Source organism: Camelina sativa, chromosome 13 (genome assembly GCF_030686135.1).
Source record: "Camelina sativa cultivar CO46 ecotype springtype chromosome 13, ASM3068613v1".
Taxonomy (NCBI): Eukaryota; Viridiplantae; Streptophyta; class Magnoliopsida; order Brassicales; family Brassicaceae; genus Camelina; species Camelina sativa.
The window spans coordinates 480,006-493,068 of record NC_141892.1 but is presented as its reverse complement, the minus strand read 5'-3'; the positions used below and the strand labels follow the sequence as shown (position 1 = coordinate 493,068).

At 36.7% G+C, this 13,063-nt stretch overlaps 5 protein-coding genes across 7 annotated transcripts; 2 read left to right on the top strand and 3 right to left on the bottom strand.

Annotated features, from left to right (window-relative positions):
• Nucleotides 1-137: 137 nt before the first annotated feature.
• Nucleotides 138-2,053, bottom strand: LOC104734214 (putative cyclin-D7-1). Its single transcript, XM_010453740.3, has 5 exons — nucleotides 1,656-2,053; nucleotides 1,230-1,316; nucleotides 853-1,147; nucleotides 634-749; nucleotides 138-527 (listed from the first exon to the last, which is right to left on the bottom strand). Exons 1-5 carry the CDS (start codon nucleotides 1,914-1,916, stop codon nucleotides 270-272), a joined length of 1,017 nt encoding a protein of 338 aa, XP_010452042.2. The 5' UTR covers nucleotides 1,917-2,053; the 3' UTR covers nucleotides 138-269.
• A 1,036-nt stretch (nucleotides 2,054-3,089) lies between these two features.
• LOC104734213 (oxysterol-binding protein-related protein 3A-like) lies at nucleotides 3,090-5,770 on the bottom strand. Its single transcript, XM_087482791.1, has 10 exons — nucleotides 5,547-5,770; nucleotides 5,238-5,331; nucleotides 5,032-5,148; nucleotides 4,869-4,941; nucleotides 4,618-4,736; nucleotides 4,399-4,520; nucleotides 4,129-4,305; nucleotides 3,873-4,017; nucleotides 3,603-3,781; nucleotides 3,090-3,495 (listed from the first exon to the last, which is right to left on the bottom strand). The coding sequence occupies exons 1-10, from the start codon at nucleotides 5,642-5,644 to the stop codon at nucleotides 3,258-3,260; spliced, it is 1,362 nt and encodes a 453-aa protein (XP_087338917.1). The 5' UTR covers nucleotides 5,645-5,770; the 3' UTR covers nucleotides 3,090-3,257.
• An 816-nt stretch (nucleotides 5,771-6,586) lies between these two features.
• Nucleotides 6,587-7,080, top strand: LOC109128303 (uncharacterized). The gene has a single exon (XM_019234419.2). The coding sequence runs from the start codon at nucleotides 6,679-6,681 to the stop codon at nucleotides 6,934-6,936; it is 258 nt and encodes an 85-aa protein (XP_019089964.1). The 5' UTR covers nucleotides 6,587-6,678; the 3' UTR covers nucleotides 6,937-7,080.
• A 265-nt stretch (nucleotides 7,081-7,345) lies between these two features.
• Nucleotides 7,346-9,534, bottom strand: LOC104734212 (phosphopantothenate--cysteine ligase 2-like). 3 transcript variants are annotated; one of them, XM_019234418.2, is made up of 10 exons: nucleotides 9,446-9,534; nucleotides 9,154-9,290; nucleotides 8,948-9,062; nucleotides 8,819-8,863; nucleotides 8,636-8,721; nucleotides 8,439-8,491; nucleotides 8,286-8,345; nucleotides 8,020-8,120; nucleotides 7,811-7,930; nucleotides 7,346-7,729 (listed from the first exon to the last, which is right to left on the bottom strand). In XM_019234418.2, exons 2-8 carry the CDS (start codon nucleotides 9,278-9,280, stop codon nucleotides 8,061-8,063), a joined length of 546 nt encoding a protein of 181 aa, XP_019089963.2. In that variant the 5' UTR covers nucleotides 9,281-9,290; nucleotides 9,446-9,534; the 3' UTR covers nucleotides 7,346-7,729; nucleotides 7,811-7,930; nucleotides 8,020-8,060. The 3 variants fall into 3 exon arrangements, with proteins under 3 accessions (XP_019089963.2, XP_087338548.1, XP_087338547.1); XM_087482422.1 differs by having other exon boundaries at nucleotides 9,157-9,290; nucleotides 9,446-9,532; XM_087482421.1 differs by lacking the exons at nucleotides 8,286-8,345; nucleotides 8,439-8,491; nucleotides 8,636-8,721; ... (2 more) ...; nucleotides 9,154-9,290; nucleotides 9,446-9,534 and having other exon boundaries at nucleotides 8,020-8,049.
• A 1,325-nt stretch (nucleotides 9,535-10,859) lies between these two features.
• On the top strand, nucleotides 10,860-13,025 carry LOC104734210 (wall-associated receptor kinase-like 20). Its single transcript, XM_010453737.3, has 3 exons — nucleotides 10,860-11,688; nucleotides 11,780-11,839; nucleotides 11,912-13,025. The coding sequence occupies exons 1-3, from the start codon at nucleotides 10,860-10,862 to the stop codon at nucleotides 12,994-12,996; spliced, it is 1,974 nt and encodes a 657-aa protein (XP_010452039.1). The 3' UTR covers nucleotides 12,997-13,025.
• Nucleotides 13,026-13,063: the final 38 nt, after the last annotated feature.

The following is a 13,063-nucleotide window of genomic DNA, read 5'->3' as shown; positions in this document are numbered from 1 at the left end:
CATCTTTTTTTTTTTTTGCTGGACTAATTAAGAGTATGTACTAAATTATTTGACAAATAAAAAAATATATAATATTTAATTATATATAGTTGCAACTTGTATTTTTCTTTCCACTCTCATTGATCAAAATAACATAGTAAAAGAAAAATATATCTTTATTTTTTTATTATTCGGCATTTTACGATACATTACAGTTGAGATCAAAATCTGTGTAAATATAAATAATAAAATAAATTTTGTAGTCATAATACAATATATATAAAAAAATGCTAAATGTGGTTTGACATTCCAATCGTCATTCTTTTTGCCGGACGAGAGTCGAATTGGTGGTTATCTATGTCTCTCTTCTTCTTATCGGATCGTATAATCTGAAAAACGGCAGAGAGATCTTCAACGTAATAATCATCATTTTCTTCTCCTCCCTGCAACAGACTCATAAAACTCTTCGCTTCGAATATTTTCCTTCTCGACGGCGCCTGTTCCTTGCTACGAGATTTCATCGCGTTTACACATTTCACAATATTGTTCTGCATATTTTATGTTTACAAAGTGATTTAAGTAGTTAGTAAAAAAATTTATATCCGCTACTAGTGAAAACTTTTATTAAACGAACCAAAAAAAAAAAAAAATTACCTTATGCTGTTGACCAAAGAGATTCATAATTTTTTCGCGAAGCTCTTTCTCTTCCAAGACATCCCACATAGCCGCAGCTGCCACAACGCTTGGTGGATATTGAAGCATTTTCAAATCTGCCCCATCAGAATGTAACTATAATCAATTTTGCCATTGAAATATTTATATTTCTTCCATAACAAGTAACAGTTAGAGGATAGAGATAGGTCATAGAATTACCGCATAAATCATCAAGAAGATGATAATTGATTCGATTCATCTTCAAATGACCCCCTATCACACCGATTTTCGAAACAAGGGTTTGAGAAAAAGAATATATCGTAACAGAGTTCACACGCCAATCGAGAGCTTTCAACATTATGAGTTCCATCTTAAGAACTGTGTTCTGGTGAAACATATGATTAAGACCTTCCATCTCAAGTTCTTGAAGCGAAGCAGTTGAAACATCGTTGAACTTTGACGCAATCGATAGTGAGGTCAATGCAACTAGTTCTACCATCCAATTCGTCCATTCCTGCGTTTATTTATTGTAAACATCTCATTCAGCCACAAATAGTAAGTAAAAATGTTTCTTGGGTACAAATAATTTTTATTACCTCGCAGCTAGTCATATAGACGAACCGATCAAAGCAATTTGCGGCGGAAAATACTGTTTCATATGAAAGATTTAGCCGACTCCGAGTCTGAGAAAGCATAGACAAAAATTAACTTTCAGATAATTATACAATGTTAACAATTATCATCTACACACTTTAACGAAACTTTTATTCGAAAACCTCTAAATTCGTAAATTTTCCCTTTAATGACGACTAATAGATTTCCAAAAATGTCAAGTTATCACGTTAGTATAAATCAATCAATACTTTTATAGAAAAGAAAAAAAAAACATTTTCGTAACCCCGACAATTATAAGTCGATCTTGAAAGATTTTATAGGTTGTTAAACGTAACTATAAAATTTAGCAGGTAGATACCAAATCTCAGATAGAGAAAACAAAATATATAATGTAATAATAAAGATACCTGAATTAGCCATTGAACAGCTTGAAACCTCAACTCGGTTAACTTCTTAGATACGAAAAACTCAATAATCTTGTCTCCGTGATTACTGAAACACAATTCTTTCTCCAAATCCACAGAAATGGCTTCTTCCATCGTCGCATCGTCTATCTCCGGGTACATCAGCGCTACGTCATTGTCGTGAGTAGTGCGGCGGGAGTTTGGTAAAGGCTCCGGAGTTAGAGGACTCGCGGGCCATGACTCTTCGCAGAGTAGATTATCCATTACGAACTGAACCGGTTTGATAGAACCGGTATATTCAACTCTTCACTCTGGGAACAGTGTTTTGAGATCAGTGAACAAAAAAAAGTGACGTATATATATATATATATATATGGATAGAGAAATAGAGAGAGAGTCGTGGAGAAGAAAATGGGAAGTTATGTAAGACAGTTAAAACTTAAATAATACGTCGGTTGAATTAGAAGAAGATGCGTCGGTTTATTGAACCGATTGAGTTATAAACTCGACCTTATAACTTTAGTTTAGGGCATATTTAATGAACTAATTATTAGATACGTACAGTGGCTGAGCTAGGAATATTACTCGGTCAATAGTTTTTTCAATAACCAAAATCTATTTAAAAAAAATTTGTAGGGGTCAATAAACATATTAGTAACTATTTTATAGAAGTCAATATGCATATTTTTATGATTTTTCTGATTTTTTACCGAAAAGTACAAGTAATTTTTTTTTTTTTTGTAAATCCATAGGGATCAATTGACCCCATGCTAACACACTGCCTCCGCCAATGGGGTAAATACTGCATTTTTTTGTAAGAAAATATGATTTTTGTTACTAAATATATTGAAGAGTGGGAGATAGTTGCCAAGAGATATAATAAGAAGACGTCGTCCCACATGAAATGGGGTAAATGCTTTGCTTTCTACCCAATTGGTTTAAGTGATTATCTTCATATAGATTTCATGGTACCAGAAAAACGTGTAAAAAAATAAATGTTTCAGAAACCAACAAATTATTTTTAATTTTTAATCAACCTCGTGAGTAGAAAGAAGGTTTTTAATTTTAATTTTAACCAACCTCGTGAGTCCACACAACCTTCGCGTAAATTACCTCATCCACGACAGCTAATAATGTACTATTTTTTCTGTTTTTGTCTTTTTTTTTTCATCAACTTCCTTATTTTTGTTACCAACCTAGATATTATTATCGATGTTCTAATGATTTCAGTCTCTTATACTAGTAGTAGTAACTAGTAAGTAACTTATCCACTAATAAATGTTTCCGTCTAACGTACGACCAATGGACAAGGGAAAGAAAACAATATTGCTGGCTTCCTTGTTTTTTACTAGTTGCTTAAGCCCCAAGAAACTACTCTGTTCATATTGCCTTCAGAGTTCAGACAAATCTCTCAATCTCAGAAAACAGTAATCAACGTTTTTCAAAGACGTAAATAGAATGTATATAATAAAACAACATGGAATATCATTTACGGAAAAATACAATGAAACTGGTGGTTAATACCAACAACAAAACAAAACAAAACCAAAGATGTAAGAAGGAAACAAGCATTACATAACACAACTAATGGCACCACCCCAACGGTTAAGCAGATAGATCTTCGAATTGCCAAGGATTGAATTGCGTCAACTTCACATCTGTGTTAACCTCGGAGTTATCCTCTGTGGCGCGGTGCACCGAGTACTTTCCATTGAATTGGTAAACTTCGAGATCACCCCATGGTGTAGGAGTGACTTCCTCTGTTTCATCAAACCATTTTGGAACAAATTCTTGACCTTTCTCTTCTCGGCTTCTCTTCTCAGCCCTCTGTCTCTCCTCTAGTCTGAGAAACAAAACCCGGGTTCCATTACTCTTTACATTACTCTGGGATGATGAATGAAACAAATTGGTGAAAACTGAAGATAAAGACTACTATATGATTAGAGGTACCTGCTCTTTTCGTATCCAGATTTAGACATATCACCCATCTCAAGTGCGTATCTATCAGGACGCAAACGTGAATCTGATGACAAGAGCTTTTTAGGGGCAGTGTCAAAGCTATTGATCTTGTGAGCAAAGTGTGTGTATTGGTATTTATCGTTCTTTGGAGCTTCAGCGACCTTCCATACCTGTGATAATGTAACGGAATTACAAGGTAACTGAATATTTCTTGCAGAGAATTTGCTTGAGTTTGGTAATTAGGACAAAAAGTGACAAAACCTCCTTCAGTTCGGTGCCTGGAAGAGGTTCGCCTTCGGCGTCACATGGCTGATAACACAAGGACTCGTTCCATTTACCGGTCATTAGTATCTTGGGCTCTTCAGCTGAATTATACACGTAACCGTCCACTTCATAACGTCCAGATCTGTCCATTAGGTCCACAATTCAGCTCTAGATGGAGAAGGCGGCATGGAGATGAGATTATAGTGATCAGATATGTTTAATAGTTTTTAGGTTTTATAAAGTAAGAACTTACCCAAACCAGCCACATGGTTGAAAGTAAAGCACTACTTTATCACCAGTGGTCAGGTTCGTCATGACCATCTCTCCTGGCGAATCGACCCATGTTCGTCCAAAGATAAGGTTATGAACCTTAGTCAGGGGAGGTACAAGATCAAGAACCACACCATCTCTTTTAAGTGTCACTCGTGTCCTGCACACAGATTCATTGATACAAAAGTTCAGTGTTTCTTGTCTCACAATTGAGAATCTGAAATCTAATATACACAGATTCAGGAGACTTTACCTTCCTACTGGGTAGACGTCAATTGAGTTGCCTAGGAATTTCGTTTTGAGTTTTGAAGTGCAATCGTAAGCGAAATGCTCGTTTTCTGCATGACCAGCACTCATTGGTGGGTGATGACAGACCTGAGGAACAAAACAGTGATACTATCAACTAAGAACTCATATGTGATGATTATTTTCCGAGCCAAAGTGGAAGATGAGTTCCAAACAAACGACTCACCTGTTCAGCTATAAAATTAATCCCATTATGATTGGTCATCTCATAAGTCTCACCAAGGATTGGATTAAACGGCTTCCAGGTACGCTGGTAGGCATAATACACAGATATAGCCCATGATGCTGTTAGCAGATCAGATGAAAGTTAGCCGCACCATAAAAAAAAAACTACAAGAACAGAGATACTGATCCTAGACAGCTATGAAGAGTTTGAACACAAGGAAGGAGAGAAAGAATGGGTATGTGCTTGCTTACATGCATATACCATACGCATGTAAGGGTCTTCGGTTTTGTCAGCCATGTCAAGCAGATGCGAGTATTCCATCAACTGATAGATACAACAAAAACATATTCAATAGAAACGAAAAAGGTAAACAGGTTCTTTCATTATATAATCTAATATTCAAAGAACACAAACCTCAGCCATTTTCTGAAGCATTGTCATGGGTTCAAAAATGATGACAGGAAGAGTCACCATAGATGTAACATCAGAACCTATGTACTTGTGCATCATCTTCCAGTAGCCATCACGTTCCTGAGAAATCAGGCCAACATATAAACTCAGAGGAAGAATCTGTTTTTTTGTTTTTGCCCAATTCTGTAGTAAATCAGCATCATATATACCTCTTGCTTCCACCTTCCTCTTGCTGCTTCCTCCTCTGCATCTTCTGTACTCCCCTCTGGATTGATCACTTCAAGCCCTTCATATCCCATCAAACTAAACAAAAGCAAACATAATTGATTTCTTCATAACCACACACACAAAATTCCCCAGTTCTAGCTCAACAATTAAACACAAGCCTTCAAATCCCAACCAGATGAAATATTATAACATCCCAATACCAAAACGACACAATAGTTTCCAGCATCTAAGTATGTGAATCCATCCGAAAACGAGAGAAATTGTATATATGGGGGTTTTGAATTCATTACCCGTTAACTGATTTGGACATGACCGACCCGAAATTGGTGATGGATGAAGCAATAGAGGCGAAGAAACCTCCGCCGTTTGTTGGATCGTTAGAAGCCATCAATCACCACCGCTGATTACAGAAACAGCGGAGTATTAGATCGATCAGCGACGGAGAAGACGAAGAAGAAGACGATTCTTCGTTCGTTGGCGGTTCTCCGATTTGAAGTCTAAATATGATTTTATCATTTTACTTAGAAAGTAATTAACATTTAAAACATTAAACCAAACCGAACCAAACCGGAATCATAGTTTACAATTGCTTTTCTCGTTAATATATGAGTGCAAACCACGTGAGGCCTAATATAAAAAAGTTCACATTCTACATGTTGGGCTTCAGATAACGGCCCAGAATGTCTATTTTGTTCTTTCCTTATTTAGTTTGACATCTTCTTTAATTTAGTTTTAACGGCTATATCCTATGTGTGTTTGTTTTTATTCTCTCACCTAACACGATCCTCAAAACTAAGAAAGTATAGTAGTCATTGCTTTTTGAGTGAGAGATCCAATTATATCTGCATTGAAGTCAAGTTTTTATATAATTAAGTCATTTTAATTATTAACAAAGATTATTTTTTGGATAATATATTAAAATAGATTGACAATGGGATTAAACTTTTCCCGAACTATGATGCAAACTATGACTTCATTCAAGATTTCCGAATTTTCGAGGCTAGCTAGTGCGGTAGGTAATTTTATACGAATTGAATATTGAATCAATTATGTTATACTATTTCAAACTATGATATAATACTTTGACTTATACAATTAATTGTTGATCGTTGCTTGAGAAGTTCAAGGTTTCTTTATGTAAGTTGAGACTTCACTTTCACATATTATCTTTCGTCTTATATAAAAACATCTTTAATTTAATTTTCTCTTTCGACGCATATCCTCTCAAATACATTATTTACCGTCACGCCTAAGCATACGTGGCAACATACCCATCACGCCAAGTCACTATCCCTACCCCTTTTCTCTATTATATTAGTACATCAAAGCCTTTCTCGCATTGATCATGATCATCACAAAACCATAAACCTCATCGTCCCAAAAAAAAATCTCTAAAGGATTTATTAAGTTATCAAACAAGATATGGAAGGTTTGATTCCGTTTTTGTACAAAGCAATTGTTATGTATAAAAGAGAAGGAAGCTTTTCGTCTGTTTTGCTCAGCGATCATCACTCTCCTTCTAACTCCGGTTATTACATGAGACTTCCAGGAGACTCCTCCGGTAGGTTTCGAACGTCCGATCGCCGGAGATTTGGGACAGACCGTCTTGGATTGTTTGGAACAACGCCGTCGTCTCCATCTCGTGTTTCCACTATGAACATCATCAACAAACGTACGTAAGGAATTATTGATGATCGATATACATACGTAAAGATAAAGAAGATTGTGATAATTGTATATTATTAAGTATTGTTACATAATATGTACTGAATACGGTCCACCTTAAATTATTATACTTGCTAGTAAAACTAAGTTTTGTTAAAATCATCGAAATTATGGTAAAACTGTAAATACAAGTGTCGTAAGGATGTCCATAATTTTGATGATGAAATTTAACAAATATGTAATCTATACTGGTTTTTGTTTTTTTTTGAATTTACGGTGTGGATCGATCATGTATGTACAATTTGTTAATTGTGTGTAATTGTAAAGTCAAGTGTGTAATCTTATGGATTTCTTTTATCTTGCCAAAAGTCATATATATGAATATGATATAGATATTGGATTTCTTGTCACTTACGCGTTCTTGTTTTCGTTTACGAAGTTGCTTCGGTGATTATTAATTAACTTGTCCTTGTCAACACTGTTAATTAAACATAGATCACCTACAGTATATGTTTAGTGTTAAGGAAAGACTAAAACTTTAATTGACTTAGAAGCCTTTAAGGAATCAACTTTGAGATTCTTTGATGTATGTAGAATGTCGATCTACGATGAGACGAATGAGATTATCTTCAACGATAGACTCATCAGGCTTATCGCAATCGCGTCTAACCACAACATTACCACTGTTTGAAACAACCACAACCTCTTCCTTGCGTGTTGATAGCTCATTGGCTACAACTGCGTGCACTTTGTATTTTCGTAGAGCCTTTGTAGCCTTCTCTATCAGAATCTTTGAATCTGTCTCAAGCTGGATCAAGACTTTGCATATAAATTTTCGAGATTTGAAGAATTTAATACAAGAGAGAAACAGAGAGAGAAAGAGATTGACCTTGAATGATATACAGAAAGCATTCGGAGCCCAATTTGATCTCAAGACTGAAAGCATTTTAGGGACTTGAGCTAGTCTTATGTCTAAAGGACCAGACCCTGATTCTATTTTGTGCTCTGTCTGAGAGTTCACCAAATATGTGTTAAAGATATTTATTCAGACACAAGAATTTGTGAAGCCATGGCTTATATAGGACAAGAGACTCTTACCATGCTCTCCCATGGCACATAAAAGTCAGATACAGCAGCAGCTAGATAAACATTGAACATGAACCTACATCTTTCAATGCCGCTGCAATCAACCGCAACATCTGTAACCAGAAACATTTTACAAATAGAAAGTAATTGCAGCTGTAGCTCTGTGGAAGAATTCTCACTAATTCTATAGCCTTCTTGTGCAGTTTTAAGATTCGATTATATATGTCAAGACCAAACAAAAAAAGATGATTAAAGTAGCTTGTGTAGGATTCAAGAACCTGAAGATACTCATATATGGTTGAGAATGGGAGTTTTAGTAACCGACCATCTGCTACTGCCTGCAATGTTTAATTGTCAAAGCTATTACACAACAGTCTCAAACAAGGTCAGTTGTTTCGTAAAAATAAACAAGTGGTGTAAGTAATACATACAGCTTGCTGGTCCATAACAGCCAGTTTCACAGCTTCCAAATGTGATGCATGAACTAAAAACCATTAAAAAGAATATGAATAGAGACACATAATTTGTTACCCATGGTAAACTGAGACACACATGTATCCATAACGTCTATAAACCGTGCACTACGTTTGAAGAAAGATGAATCTATGTATATATATTCAAGAAAAACCTTGAATGTTTGTCTTATCAGGAAACCCAAAACATTCAAGAAATGGATCATCGGGAAGAGACCGGCAATATGGTTGGCAAGTTCCCCTAAAGATTCCAAAAACCAAAGAACACCATTAGGCCATTACCAACATCACAATCCCACTTAGGTTTCAACTACACAAAATGCTAAAACTAATGTTACCTTCTATACAGAAAGATTACAGCGTATCCAGCCTTCACAAAATTTCTATAGCACCAAATCAAAACCAAGATCAAGAATGATCCCAAAAAAAAAACATAACTTTTTACTGAACAATGTGAGTAACCTTACTCAGTAGAAGCAGCACCTCTGTTTCCGGAGCTGAAGTTATCTATATACCTTACACATCGTTGCTCTAATGGAACCGTAGTTCCCCCTGAAGTTACACAAACGATCCTCCTCCCTCCTGAAAAGATGAAAACTTTCCAAATTCATTAGAGGAAACTAACAAAAAAATATATACAATTCAAAACGTTACACATATTATATAATATAACCACTTTGCGACGAAGAGTTCCACTCAATGAATCGATTAAGCTTCTCTATGATCTCATCCATGTTCTTCAGAGGTGGAGATGATTCGAAAAACGAACTTATTTCATCTTCCACTACTTCTGAACTCATTTCAAATCCTCTACGCCAAACAGTAACAATGAATCAGAACTGATTTTTTTGGTTGATTCCATTACATTGGTACATAGACTCTATCAAATAGGTCTAAACTAATCTAAAACGAGAACAATTAGGTTTAATCGATCTCTTCGTAGAAGATAGTAATAGAGATTTTACTTTTAGAAAGGAAACCAAGCCGAGGAAGAAGAAGAACGAAGAAGCTTGTTGTTTCGTCGGAGGAGTGTGAGAGCGAGGAAGAAGAAGAAGATCAAAACGGTTGGGCTTTTGACGATAAATAATTTCTACATATTTGGGCCTTACAAACGGCCCATGGTATTATACGCTTTCTATGTTTGCAAATAGGGACGTATATTTCTGATAAACTCACACTTCTGCGCTTTTAGTTTTACTTAAGCCAAGAAAGTACCTGAGGTTTGAATTGCTGATTTGCCGAGGTCGTTTGTGTCACTTATGATGCATTATACTATTTCTCTTTATGTCAACCAACACTTGCTGCATTCTTTTTTTCTTTTTCTTTTTTAAACCTACGAAGTTGATCCGAGAATCTATAATGATTTTATGTGATCATGATTATTTGATCTTTTGTTGACTTGAAATATGATAATTCCAATAATATAATCATTAGTATATATAGTTTTGAGAAAATGGTGAGATTATCTCTATTGATATGGTATACTTAACATGTCTATAGAATGGGACGTATGAAAATTGAAAACATATATACTTATATTTGATCATTATAGTTTATACTATCATAATTATCCCCTAGGGGGTAATTAAGGTGTTGCTGATCCGAGTGGCTTTCCAGTGGTGTGGGAAGTAGGAACGGTATCTTAAACTTGGATACATAACTCCGTAATGAACCCGGACACTTCTCTTGTTAAAGTTTTCACTTAAAATCTTTGCATGTGCAAAACTTTGGATCTTGAATACATTCTTCTTCCTTCTTCTTCTTTTTTTTGTTCCTTGGTGTCTTTATTAGAGTTCGTAACATATATATCTTTGAAGATGTATACGACGATTACGCAAAGAAAAAAAACTAATAGATTTACTTAAACCTACTTAAGAAAATCTGAAGTTTTTTTGGTCATGATTGATGTGATCAATGTGATTTTTTCCGATCGTCCAAAAACAAACAAGGCCGAGAGATGTAGTAAAAACTATAGTTGTCGAATATAAATTTATAACGCAAGCCAAAATAGTATTGTCATTAAAATGAAGTATCAGTACCTTATGGTATAAAGAGAATAATGGAAAGTATAGTTGTTGCTAAAACTTAGGAAACATGAAAATGTCGGGATGATCATGACAGACACTGAATCTAAACAATCTTCCTTAGAAAATACAAACATGATTTTGAGCAAAACCAAATCAATCCTCACATTATCTCGTTTCACAACAACTCGGGAATTGCTTTTTTTACTTTATCATCATCACTAAAAAATACGTAACAACTGTATAACCACAACAATAACATTAACAATAATGACCTTTCACTAGTACATAATCCTTTCTTCACATCTTTTAATCACTAGTTACGTTCTCCACACTCTAATTCATTTAACCAAAAATGGAGAAGAACCAATCCTACTACGCCGTATTGATACCAACTCTTTTGATCGTATGGTTAGCATGCACAGGCCATTCTTGTGCCCGCCATGCCAAGGCAAAACCTCCCATGCCTGAACCACCACATTGCCCTAACTGCGGACCCATGGCTGTACCTTATCCACTAAGCACCGCTCCAACCTGCGGCGATCAAACCTACAGGATAAATTGTGTTGCGGGTAAGCTCTATTTCGGTGCCCTCCATGGGTCATCTTATGTCATCACGTCCATCAACTCGGTGACACAGCGGATCATTCTACGCCCTCCCGGTCTTGCTAGCTCTGGATCTTGTATCTCCCCTGATGTCTCTAGACAGGGCCTCGAGCTTGACCCACATCTCCCTTTCAGCATCACTACCAGCAACACTATCTTGCTACTTAATTGCTCTCAGGCTATGCTGCAGGCGCCAATAGATTGTAGTCCTACCAGCTTATGCTACAGCTACATCAAGAACAATGCATCACCTTGTTCTAAGGCTCCCTTGTGCTGCACCTTCAGAACCGACGGGTCTCAAACCGCTTACACGATTAAGATCAATGGTGGAGGATGCCTCGCATACCAGAGCTTCGTGGGGCTGAATCCAAACAAAGAGATTCCTCCCCCCGGGAAAAAATGGCCTGACACAGGGATCGAGTTGCAATGGGCATTGCCTAAAGAACCGGTTTGCAAGACTGATGTAGATTGTAACCTCTTGTTAGGTAAATCAAAATGCTTGCCTGACCCAACTAGTCTCGGCCTGAAACGATGCTCCTGCAAAAAAGGTTTGGAATGGGATCCGGTTAACGCAGTATGTAAGTAAATCGCATAACAAGTAAACCATTCAATCAAACTTCTTGAATCATATAACTGTGTTTTGATTACTTCTTGACATACATGTCTTAGGTGGTAAATGTCTCCATGCGAAACACTGCAAGAAAAAGAAGAAGACCGTTGTTTTTGCAGGTGCAAAAAGATGAACATTAAAACTGAATTATATATATTCATACACCATTTTAACTTCTTTTTCTCATGAAGGTGCGGCTGTTGCGATTGTGGGAGTTACACTAGCGATAGCGGTAGCGATTATTGCGAAAAAACATAGCCACCAAAAGGTTAAAAAAGATATCCACAAGAACATTGTCAAGGAGCGAGAAGAGATGCTCAGCGCAAATTCCACCGGAAAATCATCAAGAATCTTCACCGGCAGAGAGATCACGAAAGCAACCAACAATTTCTCAAAAGACAATCTCATAGGCACCGGAGGTTTTGGAGAAGTGTTTAAAGCCGTTCTTGAGGACGGAACCATAACTGCGATCAAACGAGCAAAGCTTAACAACACAAAAGGCACTGATCAGATCCTAAACGAAGTCAGGATTCTCTGCCAAGTCAACCACAGAAGCTTAGTTAGACTTCTTGGTTGCTGCGTCGATCTTGAACTGCCTCTCTTGATCTACGAGTTTATTCCCAACGGAACACTATTCGAACATCTCCATGGCATTTCAGACCGTACTTATAAACCTCTGACTTGGCGGCGTAGACTACAGATCGCATACCAAACCGCTGAAGGATTAGCTTATCTCCATTCCGCAGCACAGCCACCAATTTATCACCGTGATGTCAAATCAAGCAATATTTTGCTTGACGATAAGCTAAACGCCAAAGTTTCAGACTTTGGACTTTCAAGACTTGTGGATTTGACAGAAACAGCAAATAACGAAAGCCATATCTTCACAGGTGCGCAAGGTACATTGGGATATCTTGATCCAGAATACTACAGGAATTTCCAGCTAACTGATAAGAGCGATGTGTACAGCTTCGGGGTTGTGCTTCTTGAGATGGTTACATCGAAAAAGGCAATAGATTTCACAAGAGAAGAGGAAGATGTGAACCTGGTGATGTATATTAACAAGATGATGGATCAAGAGAGATTGACTGAATGCATTGATCCGCTGCTGAAGAAGACTGCTAACAAGGTTGAACTGCAGACGATGCAACAGCTCGGGAATTTGGCATCTGCGTGTCTTAACGAGCGGAGACAAAACCGGCCTTCAATGAAAGAAGTTGCTGATGAGATCGAGTACATCATCAATATTCTGTCACAAGAGGTTACTGAGACATAGTTGTATTATTAGGATTCACCAAAATGACTTTGTTGTACTCTTGTTCTGTTCCACGTTATGGATTTGA